At 33.8% G+C, this 17,964-nt stretch overlaps 1 protein-coding gene across 13 annotated transcripts in view; it reads right to left on the minus strand.

Moving 5' to 3' along the window:
- EHBP1 (EH domain binding protein 1) overlaps window positions 1-17,964 on the minus strand; it is a 346,379-nt gene that overhangs the window by 41,936 nt on the left and 286,479 nt on the right. For 7 of the 13 annotated variants that reach the window (XM_067007534.1, XM_067007532.1, XM_059079589.2 and 4 more), the window contains 5 exons: window positions 12,244-12,351; window positions 8,988-9,112; window positions 6,445-6,583; window positions 6,195-6,301; window positions 3,394-3,517 (listed from right to left, as the gene is read on the minus strand). In XM_067007534.1, coding sequence (XP_066863635.1) covers window positions 3,394-3,517; window positions 6,195-6,301; window positions 6,445-6,583; window positions 8,988-9,112; window positions 12,244-12,351 — 603 coding nt within the window. The remainder of the gene's footprint in view (window positions 1-3,393; window positions 3,518-6,194; window positions 6,302-6,444; window positions 6,584-8,987; window positions 9,113-12,243; window positions 12,352-17,964) is intronic. The other 6 variants (XM_067007538.1, XM_059079591.2, XM_059079590.2 and 3 more) reach the window with 1 other exon arrangement.

A 17,964-nucleotide genomic window follows, 5' to 3' on the forward strand; every position in this document is an offset into this window, starting at 1 on the left:
GTCCCTACTATCCTCTCGCAAGATGCAAGAGCTTCAGTGTTAAAGGGATTGGTGCTTAAAATCCAGAGCTGCTCAAACCCTGGGAACCTAGGACTCAGGTCTAATGTAACTATTAGTATTATTTTAGTTACATTTTAAATTAATAGATTTTTGTGGGTTTTCTGGTCTGTGGATGCTTATAACAGTGCTTCTTTTGGAAAATGTATTCTTCAATTCCACAAATCAACTTCTAAATAAACTTCACACCCATTTAAAATTGAGTAGAATTCCTTAATACAAAATAGAGAATTACCATATGACCCAGTAATTCCAATTCTAGGTATATAACCCCCAAAGCTGAAAACAAGGATTCAAAGAGATGCTTTTAGACCATGTTCATAGTAGCCAGAAGGTGGAAACAACCCAGGTGTCCATCAATGGATGAATGACTCCACAAAATGTGGCATATACATACAATGAAATATTGCTTAACTACAACAAAGAATAAAGTAGTGGTACATTACAATATGGTTGAACCTTGAGAATATTATAATAAGTGAAAGAAGCCAGATACAAAAGGATAACTATTGTTTGATTTCACTTATATGAAATATCTAGAATAAAACAATTTCAGAGAGACAGAAAGTAGATTAGTGAGTCCTAGGGGACCATGAGAGGAGAAAATGAGGAATTAATGAGTACAGAGTTTCTGTTTAGGGTGATGAAAAACTCTGGAAATGGTGGTGGTGATTGTACAATACTGTGAATGTAGTAAATGCTACTGAATTGTACATTTTAAAATGGTTAATTTTATACATGAATTTCAAATCAATACAATTAAAAATTGTATATAGTCAGTACCTACAAGTATATAAAAATTGAAATAGCCAATAAAGTATGCTTTTGCTATGAAAAAGACGTAGTGGGAAAAGAGAAATGTCTCAAGAGCTAGAAAACCTAAAAACTTGGGTTCAAGCCCTAACTCAGCCGTTAGTAATTAGGCCATCTTATATGAGCCATTTTCCCAATCTGAGGCTCAGTTTTATCATGTAAAGAATATGGATACTATCTGCTCTGCTTAATTCTAAGGCTGAGATTCAGAAAGTACACAAAAACTGTAAGATACCAGAGAAGAGGTACTAGCTTCTATAATAAATGAAAAGTTGGACGTATGGGAACCCCAAAAAGGAAAAGGATGAATAAATATATGCTTTTCCTTTCTAACACCTTATCTTTTACTTCAGTTGTTACCCAGGCTTTAGGCAAATATTGGGAGACCATTATTTGAGCTGGAGGAGGTTCAATACAATCCAGGGGGGATTCTTGGCATTTATCAAGTTGGGGAACCAAGTCTAGCAGATCCAGTCTAGACTAGATTCTGTCCTGCGTAGTATGGAATATAAAGCCCTGAAGAGATTCTAGAATCAACCTGTAGTCCATGACTGTCTTTCAGATGATAAATGATCTCTAGTTGGGGCCACTACAAAGCTTAACTGGTAATATGTAGTATGGGGAGGAGACCTTGAGTCTATTTTGGTTAGAACCCTCAATAAATCAGGCTCCAAGTGTGAAAGAAGGAAAGGAAACAGAATTTCTAGCTTTTTCTCTTGTGACACAAGGCTCTTTTAGAGTAACACCTAATTTATCCAACACAGAGAGGAAAGGTGCTCAACTTGAAAGAATTAAAAAAAACAAAAAGTCTCCTTAAAATATATAAAGGAAATAATTTTAAAATGTGTTACAGAAATTACACTACCTAGTATTTACATTTTTAATATAGTTAACATAATATTTTCAAAAACCTTCAGAGACCAAAGGAAAAATGCAAATGTGAAGCCATATGTTGGTTTATGGCATATCTGTTGAATCGACACAAAAGTCTATGTATATGAATGAGCATACATGTAACTTGTTAGGGCAATGATAAACATGTTCTAGGTAATTTGGCACAGCAGGAAGGGTATGGTATAATAGGGTTCTGGTGACTTGCATGCTAGTTGAAGGTCAGCCACTTACTGATCTGTGTGGCACTGAGCTTTTCCTGTGCCTCTGTCTCCTCTGTATAATGAGAAGGTTAGGTAATAGTTTTCAAAAAGTAAAAAAAACCTTCTTTTGTTTTGTTTTAAATTTTAACCAGTAGAAGCTTTTCTTTAAATGAACTCATCCAAGAAGCCCGCTATTTCAGATAAATAAACTCAGAGCTATTCTGTTTGAAGTAAGGTAAGAAACCCAGACGTCTATCTGCTTGCTCCCTTATTGTCCTACCAGCCCCAAGGTGTCTCTGAAGAAGCCCTAAAGTCTCCATAGAACACAGCTTGAAACCAATCCGGCCAGATAAAGCCAAAGGTCTCTTCACAATCTAGTACGTTCTGATTTCACTAATGTAGGCAATTTTCAAATGTCCCATATAAATGCTTATTTCTGGAAGAGTTCTTTAATTATAAATACATCTTTGGCAAATAGAGAAGAAAAAGTTCAAGAAAGTTTTCCAATCCTAATCTACTACTAATTTATTAATCTACTTTTAACACTGCCATAAAATTAAAGCAATTAATTAGATTAAAGGAATAGATTTTACACTTACATTTTGACATTTTTTTTTTACTTAATATAGTATACTTTTAATTTGGTATGAATGATTTGAATTTATTTCCCATTTTTACCCCTTTTGTAGGAGCAGGATTTTAAAGAAATATATATGTATAGACATATATTTTAAAGAAATATGTATTTCTTTAAAACACATACAGTATTTTTTTTTTTCCAATAGCTTACTGTACACTTAGATCTATTCAATCACTATTGGCAATCAGCATTAAATGCCAATCTACCCTCTGGTTAGGAGCTAACTTGCTGCTCTAAACCATTTTTACAAACCTTCCTATATACCTTAATCCTTTCAAATGCAACTGTGACACAAAGTATTACAGACTTTTAAAAACCAGTTCTCTTGAAAAAAAATTGTGGAGCATCAGTAACCAGATAGTATTCTCAAATTTCAGTGATCTAGTCCGTGGAGATGTCCCCTATGCATAGTGCTCTGTTTCATGCAGTACATGGCTTTAGCTGGCCAAATCTTTTTTTTTTCCCAATGAATCAGTAGAACAGTGAAGATCTTACTTTTTTTTTAAGCAGTGGCATATCAATGAGGCACAGATGTGTATTCCAACTCTGCATGGATGAGCACACTGTTCAATAGTGCTGGCTCACACGGTATCAGGGCGAGTTATCACTTCCCATGAAGGCACTCTTATCACCAGGGCCCAGAGAGGTGGCTGCAAATCGCAGCCTTTTTATTTTCAAGGCAGTTCTGCTGAACATTCAGGCTTCAAAGATTCACACTTCCAAAACTCTATAAGAGTTTGTGAACGCTCAATTTGCCAAAACTGTTTACAGTGTAATTGGGCACCGTACCTGTGTCCATGAGATAGCGAAGGCGCTTCTCCACCAGCGCGGCACGGGTGTCAATTTGCTTTTGCTCATTCTCTAGTGCTGCCAATTCTCCTACAACATACTGACTGGTGTCTTTGAACCCTTTCTGTTAACAAGAACAAACAGGAAAGAAAAAAAATCACTTGTAAGTTGCATTTTTCCTTTCTACAAACACTTAGTAAAGCACTTACCTAGAGAACCAAATACGCCCTTAGTTATCACTCTTAGTACCTAAAAGCAACGCCCTGTGATTCAAAAAATTTTCATATGTATTACATATATTGCAAAACTTTTGTAAATAGAGAAAATCTTGGCTGTTTAGTATTATATTTATAATTTAACACCCAGATTTGCCAGATTTAAAAAGTTAACACTAAGTAAGAAAAAATTCTCCTTAGAGTTGAGTCAGAGTGATTTAAGCATGGACAAGGATAGAAGATAATTTTCCCTTGGTGACTGTCAAAACAAACACCAAATGACATCTTTAATTCAAAAGTGTAATATATAAAAATGGAATTTAACTAAGGAATTGCTTCTTAAAGAATCTATCCTGAAAATAATCAGATTTGTTCTTACAAAAATATAAAATTAAAATGATACATTTCTTCTTTTCATAGTAACTATATTATTTAAAGTATTTTTAAAAAATGATAAAAGAGAAGTTTCTAATATCTCCAGTTTCCCCTCCAGCTGGCTTCTGTACTTTAACATGTCATTCTGTTGATGTATTACTAATTATTGTAGCTGCGAATTCTAACTTGACAGGTGGTTTCAAACCTTGCTACACTGGATCTAATGCCACCAGTACACTGATTTGGTTAATCTTCCATTTAACCAAATTTGGATTTCAACCTGAAATTTTACTTTTTACAACCAAGCATGTTAAAAAAAATTATCCTTAGAAGTTTTATTTGAACTATCTGTTCTATTATAAAGTACCAATATAGGCTTACTTTTAATTTTCCTATTACAAATTGAAATCGTTAGGGGGCAGGGTTATTCATGGTATAGTACCAAACTGATTAATTACAGCTTCCTTTGGAATGCTTGTTTGTCTTGTGGCATTTCTAGGGGTTAGTTTCCTAAGTAGCTGAGAAATACTGAAGAACTGCTTAAGTGATTACTCTCACCACTACCACTACTAATATCAGCGTTTACAATATTTATTCAGAGACATAAATGTGAACAACGTTCTTGTGTCAAATCCCTTCCCTACCTAGAAGCATATTAATCTCTAAGAAGCCATGAGGAATTATCTTTTGTTACTCCTTAAAAAAAGAAACAAAATCAAGAATTATGTTATTTACGAGGATATTTTGGAATTCTCATAATCAACAAACCTGTCTAACCATTTGTATAACTTATTTATCTTTGGAACCAGTAAACTGTACTCACACATGAACTCAATTTAAACCAGCTTATTGTTAAACTGATTATAGTAGTTGACAAACTTAAAGCTGAAATATTTTAAAAAATCATGAAACTGATAATGTCTCAGGATAGACTGATCAAATAAGTTACTGTATTTTTAAAAGATTCATACAAAGTGGATATTCTCCCATCTCACTATGAAATAAAACAGAAAAACTATAACAGAATAAATGCTAATGGTAGGTTTAAAATCTGGAATCTGGTGAATGCTTTATGTATCTATCTGTCAGAAAGCAGAGCATTTTCAAAAAGGACTATTCTCATTTCCATCCAGAGGTACAAAACAAACATAGTAAAAGTAACAAAGATATAAGAAAACAAGTGATAAGTAACACATAAACTTCATTGCTTGTACTGACTGGTTCAGTTAAAAATAGTAACAAAGTTTATAGTCAGATTTCTTTAGTGTGAGTATTTAGTATACTCAAATATTGTGTATCTTATAATAATACCAAATATTTCATCAGGATATACCAGTTAGCTCTTCTATGTATTAAGACATGCCAGGTTTTAGTAAAACAACTTTAAAATGAGAACTTAAAAATGAGAAGTTTTTACAGCTCTAAAATGTAGTTTGTAACTCTGACTACATTTGCAAGGATTTTAAAATCCATAATTTTAACAGTAAAAACAAAGAAAATATTTACACAAACTGGAGATAATAATAATAATAAAAAAGTAGCACCATGAAAGAGAGCAATGCTTCCAGACAAAAATTCAAGTTAAAACTTGTTCTTCCTGCTTCTGTCCCGCAGCTGTCCATCAAAAGCAGCTTTCTCCCTGCGGTCTATCAAATATTTCCCTCACAAATCAATTTTACACATGATCAGCCCATACCCCTACTGAGCTGAACCTCCCCGTTAATTAAGTGAAGAAATTACCATATATATTATATTAATGCAAACATCATTCAGCTAGTAATTCACGGCTGATCTGGATAATGGAAAGGTTGAACACCCATTAACCCAAGCCAACAAAATGGGTTGGCTGAGAAATTCTAGCAGGTCTCATGTGACTTTTCCCTCTAACTGCAGCTCTGCGGTATCTGCTATTGTAATAATTAAAATCCTCCCAGTAGATCAATACTGGAATCTCTTTATGGGAAGTGCCCTGATGGAAATGTCTCAAGGAAGCTGGGGCTGTGGAACTCTGAAAAATTCATTTTTTTTATCTGACAATTATCACCACACTGCAGACTAATTCAACAGTGCACCCCTCTCACTCTGCTTTGAATGCACTGGAGATTGACATCTTAAAAAACCTAACATCTCATTTTAACAAATAAAGGCACTATTTCCACATACAGTTTGGAATTATCAGCAATCATGAAACCACACAAAAAATTAATATACATTAAGCACTTCATCTTCTGATGGCTTCCTCTGAGTTTCAGTTATTGCTGCCTTCTCCTCATTTCCTTTCTTTGTATCTTCCTGTATTGATCTCTGCCTTTTCATCTCTTAAAAAAAAAGGGAAAGACAGGTAAAAATATTATAAAGGTTGATATTTGTGTATTGAAATGTGGATTTACATTATCAGCGTCCATATATATATATATAGTTAAATCATAAGATGGGAAAACACTTAAAAAAGTGTTCCTACCTGGTCTATTCTCAACATATTGACTGAAAGACTGAAGTTGAGTTTTTCTTACTGTAGAATCCTTGCTAAACACAACAGGATTCCTAAATCGTTCTGTTGCCTTTTGTAATCGCTCAGTCCGGAGATCTTCTGTGCCATTCTAAAAGTGAAACAAATGTGGTAAGAGAGTCCTGATCTTATAAACATGAAATTACACATTAGTTAAACAAGTTTTACTGATTTAAGATAATGCCAACTTAGAAACGTTTTGAAAGAAAAAAGGACTATAAAGAGATGTTCTAAATAGCTCAACGGCAAGGTCTGTTGCCTGTAACTGAAACCTTTGGGAGACATGGTTTAAATGGAGGATCATTCTTGATAACTGTGATTCACTAGATACTGTGAACCCCCATGTCTTCTTCTGATATGTATCATTTAAAAGCCACATTGCCTCTTTCTACCACCGCCCCACCACCCCAGCCCCACTATTCTGCCCCATCTGTTTGTACAGTCCCACAGACTTGTATGACAAGAAGAACTAGTTTCTAATTTTATGCCCATTGAGATAAACCACTAATGCTGGATGAAGGCTAAAAGGTAGGATTATAACACTACCCCACTGAACTGCATTTCATCAGCTATAACTTTCCAAAGCCAGATTTGTAAGTAAGCCCTTTACAGCTAAGGAAACTACAATTATCTTTTCCAGAGCTTCCTATGTTAATACTGGTAACAAATTCAAATGGTTCTATCAACAAGAAATATCCCAGAAGACTGAACCACTGCAGTGTGTGGAAGCCGCAGATACCGTGGTGCTGTGTACCAAACAAATATTTCATTTTATACCTAATCTTTATTATTTTTATTAAGTGTTTTGAAAGTAAATAGGGAAAGGCTAAGATGCATGACTAATAGCTAAGCCTGCTGAATGCTGAAACTGGTTATCAAAAGCTACCAAGACTTTGCCCTTCCTCTGCATTGAGACAATCAGTAATGAGGGAGTCCTCCAATGGCCTATTCTCTAGCCTCAAGGAGGCCTGGGATACAGAATCCTCAAGGGAAGGTAACAGTTTATCCTTTTCCACAAACACAGAATGCCTCATTTATAAATGTGTAAACTGCATTTTATTAAAAAAATAAAACCCCAAATCAATGCTGAAAGCTACAAGAGAACAGATGGACTCTATATGTTCTTTATAAGCACCATTTTAAAAATCTTAACTAAAAAGATCCATACAAAGACAAGCTGCTTAAAGCACACATTTTGTTGGAATAAGTTTGAAAATAACTACATTTAAGAGCTTTTTGGAAAGCAAAAACAACTGCATCTATTTAGATAATTAAACCTTAGAATGAAAATACCTCTGTTTTATTCTTTTACGTTATATATTTATTATTAGTATCATGCTTATAATATGCTAGCTATGTAGCTAGGATAGAAACAATTATGGCTTTTATTTATTTGTCTGTTTGTTTAAGAAAAGTGTGTATTCAACTGTTATCATAATAACTGCCCAATAGTCTAAAACTCAAGTCTTTACCAAAATAAACAAACACGGCTAAATTTTTTGAGGCCTGGCAACATGCTAAAATATCAGTGTGATTAGCCAGCAAATCCCATCTTAAGAAACCTTTTTATGACTAGGGACTTCTGCCACTTTACAAATGTATTCCTCTAAACCCACTAATTCAGTTAGCCTTTTCAATCCATTGTATTATTCTTAGTCCAGCTTCGTTCTGCATTAAATCCAGTGCAGAAAGCTAAATTGAACGCAAAAAATCAGACCTGATCCAGGCTTCCTTTTGTTCAAAGATAGTGACCAAAAGTCCTCTGGTGCTGCCACACACTTTCATCACCAATTTATAGAAACCGACAGTATAAGGGAAAAGCAATGAAAGTCATTGTTTTGGGACTTCAAAGCATCTCTGTGTCAGGGGAAGGAAATCCTTTCAGTCACCAGGGCAGTCCCCATAGTCCGCAGGTGGGTGAAAAAGTTATACAAGACTAGAAATGCCCTAAAGCTAGAGAAATATTAACAATACAGTGCAAGGAAAAGGGGGGATGGCTTGAGTTGGGATAATATAAATACTACAAATCATCGTCATTATCATCATCTTATAATGTTGCATTTTGGCTAAAATCTTACACAAGGTAAGATTTATATTGGCACAAAGCACATGCAAGTATCTTAAAAATTTATATTCAATCACATACTATCTTCAGGAATTAATTCATCTTAACAGGTCAAAGGCTGAAGATGATAGAATATGCTAGAATTCTCTTAGCAATATTCTCGTTAGCAAAATACAAATGCATACAGAAGTCAAGAATAGTTTTTACTTTTACTGACATATCAACTTAAAGTAGTAGTTTCTCTGAAAAACAGTACCTGAATACTGATTACCATACTGGTATTTAATTTATTGGCTATTTAATAAAAATCTGTATATCTTAATCTTAATGTGAAGAATTTGGTAAGAAACTGACTTTAGGATTATGAAGTGCCAGTGGAAATTACAATACACAGATACTAAGTCAAATATTTTAAACAAGTAAGATTTACCTTAATGTCTTGCTCTGAACTTTCAGTTATAGCTTTGTGAGCAGCGCTGGAAGGTGAATTTGCCACCTGTGGCTGACTGTCTAGGAGTTTCTTCAGCTTCCAGTCCACCAACTTAGTGTTTTGTTCTGTTAAATATGCAAATACTATGAATAACTGTATGAGATGCATTTAGATGTGTAGGCTATCAATTTAAAGGACTTCATAAAAATATTACTATATTGAAAGAAAAGAGAAGTAGAACTCTTTATATATATATGTATGTATGTATACATAAACTACACTACATACCATATAACTATAGTATAACTAAGTAGTCTTTAGGGATATTGACTGTATTCCCTTTTTAAAAATTGAGACATAATTGATATGTAACATTGTGTAAGTTGAAGATGTACAATGTGTTGATTTGATACATTTATATATTGCAATATGATTACCACCATAGCATTAGTTAATACTTCTATCATGTCACAAAATTATCATTTTTTTTTTGTGGTGGGAATAAATAAAATCTAGTCTCTTAGCATATATTCTGTGGTGTGTGTGTATGTGTGTGTATGATATACATTCATATATATATACTTTTCCCCAAAATCAGTCCCCTTAAAGAATATAGTCAACATGCCTAAAGACTAGTTATACTATAGTTAAGAGCAGCTATGCTTACCTGAAAACCTAAGCCCATATTTGATGTACATATTTATATTAGCAACTGTATAGGTTGTACATAATAAAACAAAGTATTACAAAGTAGGTATTTAAAAGAGGTAATACATTTTATTATAAATTATATTATTTTATTGTTTCAATTCTTCTAGTATATTAAATTTAGACATATAATGCCATATTAAGTTCTAAACATGATCTTAGACAGTCACGTACACACTGTTAGAATCCAATGTTCCAATGTTTATGCGTATACATATATACCCAGCGTTGAAACAGGGTATATGTTTACAAATATCTTCTAATTAGAGGGCAGAAGTACAATAAAGATTATCACATTTTGGAATGTATGAAATATGGATAGAAATTTAAAATAAATTAAAAATGGCTATAACTTTAAAAATAAAAAATTTCAAATTATTTTTAGCAAGTAAATTAATCTTTATTTAATAAAATAGTTCAGAAGCAAACGGAAACAAATAATTCTATTTAAACAAATTCACTCAAAGCAACTCTTTAATAAAATGATTATAAAAGACATGCCAACCATTTGATGAATGATATTTTTCATAAAGATTAATAAGTTTTCTAATTGTAAGACTCTTTATAAATGCTATTATCATTACTTTCATGCAAATTGGTCAGTTTATATTGCCAGGCTTCTCTTTTAAACAATATCTGATGAACTATGGTCAAATCAAGATAAAGATTAAACAACTTATTATTAAAAAATTATGACTTTTATATACATATTAAAAAAAGAATTTGGGGGAAAATAAAGCCAGAATAAAAAATCATAATGTATGCTACATGCTTCCAGATTCCAGTTTGCATTCCTATTTCTTACTGCCATGAAATAAACCATACTCTGAATTGGAAAGTCTGTCCTATGCACTCGCCAACACTTATTGGCATGCTGGAGAGCTGTAAACAATATATTAGTTAACTCCAAAAACAGGAAGACTGAGATGTGTTTTCTTTTTAGGTATACAAAAAGTAGGAAGAGTGTTTTTAAGAAGGACAAGAATCAAGCCTGTTAGGCCTAATATTAACCAACCTTTAAATACATTAAAATATCCCACAAAGTTGCTACAACTAAAACTAGAAAATTCTCCTTACCTTACCCAAGAATGGGCTAATTTCTCCAGTCTTCATAATCTACTGTTAAATCAGGAAATATGTACCACTTATTGTCCCTGATTTTATACTTCCATGAATCGAATGTTAAGGCTTTAATTCTGTACTTCTGAATGCCCTCCGTGGTAAAGAGATGAGACTGGTTTCTACTAAAGACTTTGATGGTGGTTGTGGTGAGAGGGTGGGTAAGCAACAACAAAAATTTTTTTTCAAAAAGAAAAATCAAACTTACCCAAGTTCTAAAGTATTTTAAATAGAAATAAGTAAAACACAGTCTTAATTTGGGGTTAATTTTTTTTTAAGTTTCCTTAAATATCGGCATTCTCCTGGACTTGTACGATTATAAATATACTGACCTGTATCTAGTAAAAGTATTATTTAATACTAGACCATGAAGGAGCTACTGACAAAAGACACAGATTTTTTGGGGTGCTCTCTATAGTTAGTAAGACCATGTTTGATTGTTTCTTGGAGAAGTAACAGCATGATTTCAAATAGAGAAGAAACAAAGCAAGTTAGCATTGTAGGGACATGCCAGGGCTGGGAAGAATACCTGCTCTCCCTCCCTGTAGCTTTTTACAGGAAAATATAAATATTACGGATTTCACTTTCTTACCTTTAAGTTTAAAGAGATTGCCAAAGACTTTTTATTGCTATAAGAATTCAATTCAATAAGTATTTATGGAACCTCTCACATATACAAAGCTACCTGCTGCTGACTTATAAAGGTGGTGCATACGGAACACTCATCTACTTCACCATCAGCAAGTATCTTTATATTTTATACAATAACTCAGAAGTTCAATTGCAAATGTGATTATCAGTATAATATTTATTGATATACAATATGAGATGAATTTAATAGTAATCTATATAAGCAGTTTGCAAAGAGTTTTATTGTGATCAGTTAAGTATATATAAAATAATTTATTAATAGTAATATTTAAATATTTAAGGTAAGCACAAAATTTCTAAAATAATATTATCACTAAGACTATCAATTCCAAACCAAACCAGAAAATCTGATCCATGGTTTAGATTTACATTTGAAGCATTCCATAGGTACTACATCTATACCTTACAACATCACAACAAAATATTTAGGCTGAGAAGGAAACCAATCATAAAATGTCTACAAATTGTCCCATATAACATAAAATATAAAAGTGAATCTTTGTAATAAGAGAAAAACTAAAATTTGCTATTTCAATTTTATTGCTAATTTTAACATTAAGCCTAAAACAAAATAATAACATAAAATTGATGGAAAGTGGATTTAGCTAAATGATTTGTGAGGGTGTAAGATGTAACAAAACTACTAAAAGAACTTATTATCATTATTAATGAGATAATAATAAAAATATAACAGCTTTAATAGTTAATAAACAGTTATAATAAAAATGTAAGAGTTTGCCATGCAGCAGGACACAAAGTATTTATAATTTGAAATTACCGGGAGTATCAAGGTCATTTTCTAAGTTAGTAAGTTCATCTCCACCTCCTACAACAAAGCCTTCGGAAATCTCCTCGTTAGTATCTATCTCAACTTTATCATTTTCATCTGTAGGAAAATGTAGCAATAATGTTAGTATATTATTTCTATTTTATATCATTTGTTAGAAACACTAAGGAAAAAAATTAGTATTGTAATGACAGTTCAAATTCAGGTCTGACACAGATGAGTAAGTTAAGAAATCATTTTTAAGTTACTTTTTCACTATTGGATTAACATTTATATTTTACATTCATATGTCAAAGATGAATTGTCACATCAAAGCAGATGCAAAAATTTTGACAATTTGTCACATGCTGTCTCTGAATCACTGAGCTCCTTGAATCCCTGTGTTTTAAAATGTAATCTACTGGTAATCTCTAATAACAGTACACAAAAATAAAGTTGGGGGACTTCCCTGGTGGCACAGTGGTTAAGAACCCGCCTGCCAACGCAGAGGACACGGGTTCAAGCTCTGGTCCGGGAAGATCCCACATGCCGTGGAGCAACTAAGCCCGTGCGCCACAACTACTGAGCCTGCGTTCTAGAGCCCACAAGCCACAACTACTGAGCCTGCGTGCCACAACTACTGAAGCCTGTGCGCCTAGAGCCCATGCTCAGCAACAAGAGAAGCCACCACAATGAGAAGCCCGTGCACCGCAACAAAGAGTAGCCCCCTCTCGCTACAAGTGGAGAAAGCCCGTGCACAGCAATGAAGACCCAACACAGCCAAAAACAAACAAACAAATACATAAAAATATTAAAAAAAATAAAGTTGGTTTGGTAACAAAGTCATCAAATAACGTTTCTAAATTTCACATTTTTATCATTTATTAGATATAAATGTATAAAGAAACAACTCATTCTTTATAAACTTGTAGCTATATTTAAATCATTTGCATGAAGACTTGAATGCTTTGTGCTATTAATGAAATATTATCAAAAGCATTATGCATGAATTAAGAGACAAGATTCAGACGAGAATAGACAGTACCTTTATGCAAAAGAAAGTTCAGAAACCATTAAACAGTATATCTTGGAAGACATAAAGCTGGTAGAAACACTTGTTATTCAAAATTAAATACATGGGAATAAGGTAGTCACACTATTTTTTTATACACTTTGTAAAATGTCTTAGGTCATAATTAATTAATGGTATCATTTTAAAAAAGATTTCTATTACATATTTTTCCTTTTTAAACCCTAGTGATAAAATTGGTTGAGTAATTTTGAATATTATACATTTAAAATGTCATAGCAATAGTTTGACTTGTATATTAGAAGTTAAGCTATGAATTCTGCTATTGACAGGCAATGTACCTTTTGGAGAAATATCTGTCTAGCCCTGGGAGTTGAAGAATATCCCTACTATTCTACAGTTTATTTCTCATAGGGCAACTTTTATTAATAATGAGGTGTTCCAAAGGTTATAACAATTGAGAAATACTAAATTCTATAGCTTTGGCTTAAACCTTCAATATTTGTCCTTTTCCCTGTAGAGCTTTGTGTTTGATTTTGGGCTTCCCAAGTAAATATTTACTATAAGCATTAATATTAATAATAGTTTATATTTATTGAAGACTTCCTATGTACTATGTAAGCCATTTAGAAGAATACAACACAGAGAAAAAGAATGAGAAATGCCCCCAGGGGAAAAGCACTGCTAAATGCTTTCAAATCACTAAGGTATTATACTTGGCTATATTATTTAAGTACAATCAGTTGAGAGAGCTTTTCTAATCAACTGTATTTAGTACAACTATTTGACTAATTTCATAAAAGTCAGAACCTTTATCTTCATTATCCTCAAAAATTCTTCTCTAAATAATTTTGTAGTAAAGGGAAATGAAATAAATATTTCCTGAGTGCCAAGTAAGTATTCAGAACACTTCCTCTTATCAGAGATAGTTTACTACCAATAGTTCTTAGAGTACAGTAATTTGTTGCTGCAACCAGTCTTTATTGGTTACTACTGACCAGAATTAATATAGAGTGAAAACAAAAAATTAAACATTCAGGGCTTCCCTGGTGGCGCAGTGGTTGAGAGCCTGCCTGCCGGTGCAGGGGACACGGGTTCGTGCCCTGGTCTGGGAAGATCCCACATGCCGCATAGCGGCTGGGCCCGTGAGCCATGGCCGCTGAGCCTGCATGTCCCGAGCCTGTGCTCCGCAACGGGAGAGGCCACAACAGTGAGAGGCCCATGCGTACCGCAAAACAAAACAAAAAAAATTAAACATTCATTCATTTATTTATTCAAGAAACTTCTCCTATGTGCCGGATCTGCAATTTACAAAACATTGCTAGATGTTGAAGAGATACCAAGTTGTATAAGACACTTATTCCACCTTAAAGTTATACATTCAAATGACTATAATACCATGTAGGACAGTTAAGTGTTATGGGGTAAAAATAAGGTATAGAGCAAATACAAGGGAGGAAAAGATTATTCTTTGCCAGTAGCACCAGGAATTATTTTTTGGAAGCACTAACCTTTAAATTGGGTCTTCAGAAATGTACAGGATTTCAAAAAGTACAATTGAGGGAAGGGCACTACAGGCATGAGAGCAGGAAAGGGTAGGTTATGTTCAAAGAATGGTATAAAGTCCTAATTTGCTCAAGCATACTTAAAGGGAAATAACGGGAGGTAAGACTTGAAAGGTAAAACTGCAGAGAGCATTGAAGGGTAGGATAGGAAGTTTAGATTTTACTTGGTAGGAACGGAGAGACATTTGTGTTCAAACATGATCAGCAATGTGCTGTTTAACAGACAGCAGTCTATACAAGCAGTTTCTTACCACAGTGTTTCATGGTAATCAGTTGTGAAATGTGTATAAAATAATTACTAGTAATATAAGCACTGAAGCTTATGTTGTTGTTTTTTATAAATTAGAGTAGCTCCAGTGTTATTCCTAAAATATCACTCTTGCTTACATTCTGATATGCCTTCATATGTGAAAGAAAAAGTGGTCCAGGGATTGCACACAGGAGTGCAATCCCTGGAGCCATGTGACAGCATCCTTCATGCGATATTGCTGAGTAAGATGTTGGACTCTAGCACACGAAGGGTGGAGGCAGGAAATCCAAGTTGGAGACTGTTATAAACTCCAGGTAAGTAATATGGAGAGCTTAGCCTATCATAAAAGAACTGGGAGTGGGTATGACTCGAAAACAAACTGGATATTGGGTGGTTGGGGGAGGGATACTGAGGAGAGGAAGAGTGAGGCAGATGACTCTCCAGCCAGTGACTAGGACAGCACTGCTATGAAAAGAAGCTAAGTCTGGAACTGTGGTTGGATATTGGTACTTCAGGTCCTGGGGTTATGCAGTGGGATATTCATTACCCCTTTACACAGTGCCAGGCTCCTGTGCGATGTTAAACAGGTGCCATTCATTTTATTTCCCGGCTAAATGAAATCTCTATCTATACTATCACTCACCAGTAATGCTGAGTGGGTTAACTCAATGTTTATATATGTATTGTTAACCTTAGATAAAAGGATTACTATTTGGGAAGGGGAAAAGTAAAAATTGATCTCCCATACAGTTCAGGTTTTCTTATGAATAGGTTTCCACTTTCTTTCCATTCACTGACTTCAGGTTTACAATGAACACGAATTCTTTTCAATAGTTAAAATGTTACACATTTCTTAACACCTGTCGAAATACTCTAAATGCATTTTAGCAGAATTAAAATGCATGTTTGTCTTTGTGTGTGTGTTTGAAATATTACACATTATATATACTATATATATAAGATTATATATATCTTTATGGCTAACCACTGAAAATCCAGTAGGTAAGTGGGGCAGAAAGTAAACTAGAGATCCAATACACAATGGAAGGTGGTTTGCAAGTATGGCATGTATAATGTGTGTAGGAAAAGGTAAAAAGAGCTTGTATATACATAACTGGAATGAGACAATGCATTCCAACTGACACTGCACAGTACTATAAGCAAAATGGGGATCCCAATGGTATGATTAATAGCACAGCAATAAGGCCAGTCTTACAATATTTATCAGTTATAAATAAATTGAATGAAAAATCAGGATATCTGGTGACAGTAAAAAAAGAATATCTGCACTTTTAGAAAAAGAAATTGAGGCTACCATTAAAAACATATTCACAGGGACTTCCCTGATGGTGCAATGGTTAAGAATCCGAAAAAAAAAAAAAAAAAAAAAAAAGAATCTGGCTGCCAATGCAGGGGACATGGGTTCAAGCCCTGGTCTGGGAAGATACCACATGCCGCAGAGCAACTAAGCCCATGAGCCACAACTACTGAGCCTGCGAGCCACAACTACTGAAGCCTGTGCGCCTAGAGCCTGTGATTCACAACAAGAGACGCCATCGCAGTGAGAAGCCCGTGCACCACAACAGAGTAGCCCCTGCTCCCTGCAACTAGAAAAAGCCTGCGTGCAGCAATGAAGACCCAACGCAGCTAAAAATAAATAAATTAATTAATTAAAAAAAATATTCACAGAAAATGGTGGTTTAGAGAACATAGAGATTGTACCTAAGTGTACATGAAACTGTTTCTTCCCAGGAAAAAAAAATATTTAGAATAAAATTTCTCATTTGTATCATGATTTTAAAATTCTCATTGAAGGTCCCCTATAAAATTAATAACAAAGTTATTCTATAGAAATCAAACAAATGATATAAAACAATACAAATATATTATTAATAGAAGCTGAAAATAAAAATTACTGAAGGCCTGTAAGATTTTATTTTGGGTCAACAAATTTAGATAAATCTATTTGCCATAACTGAAATAGGATAATGCAGGCACACAAACATTCTCATGGATAAAATTTTTAAATTTTCATTTATTCATTTGAAATGCAAAAACAAAGTACACTACTCCATCTAAATCAGAGAGGCAAAAATGTCAGTTTAAAAGTTCAATGACCCTCGCCTAACCCAAACCAAAGTGATAAGCTACAGAATAAAAAAATACATATATGACATATATACACAAAATATACACACATATATAAGTACACATAAAATATACAAAATCTATATCATATACAATATCCCATGTAATATATAATAAATATATGATATATTATAATATCATCTTCAAATTAGATAAACACCTTCCTTGCAAGTGCCCATGGGCCATTAATAAAAATGTAACATTTATTTGGCCAAAATAAAAACTTATTAATTCTCAAAGCAGAAATTCAGGGCATATTCTCTGACCACAATACCATACAACTAAAAATGAAAATACCACAATTCATCCACAAACAACTGTACCTCGCCAAGTAAGATCAATACAATAAATGAACCCACGAGTTTGTTACCTAAAATGAGGATTTTAAAAGGAGGCTGTTATAGGTCTATAACTAAACAATGAAGCAAAAATTGAAAAAACACATGTAGTATACCACAATATCACCTGACTCTCCTCTAAGTCCTAAAATTATGTCAAGAGGAGGACAAGTAAAAGCTAGGCTGTTGCTCCTTGGACTGATTCTGTTATTTCACAAGAATTAGGCTACTTCTGGTTGAAATAGGATGCAAGTGGGATGCTTGAATACCTGGCTTTACATGACCTAAAATATCTTGCATATATTTTCTGTGGACACCTGAGGCTTATGACACCTCACCTCAAACGTACTAAGTTTTCCTTTCCTCACTGAGGCTGGCTGCTGAGAATGGAAAAAAACAGAC

Source organism: Kogia breviceps, chromosome 11, assembly GCF_026419965.1.
Source record: "Kogia breviceps isolate mKogBre1 chromosome 11, mKogBre1 haplotype 1, whole genome shotgun sequence".
Classification (NCBI taxonomy): Eukaryota; Metazoa; Chordata; class Mammalia; order Artiodactyla; family Physeteridae; genus Kogia; species Kogia breviceps.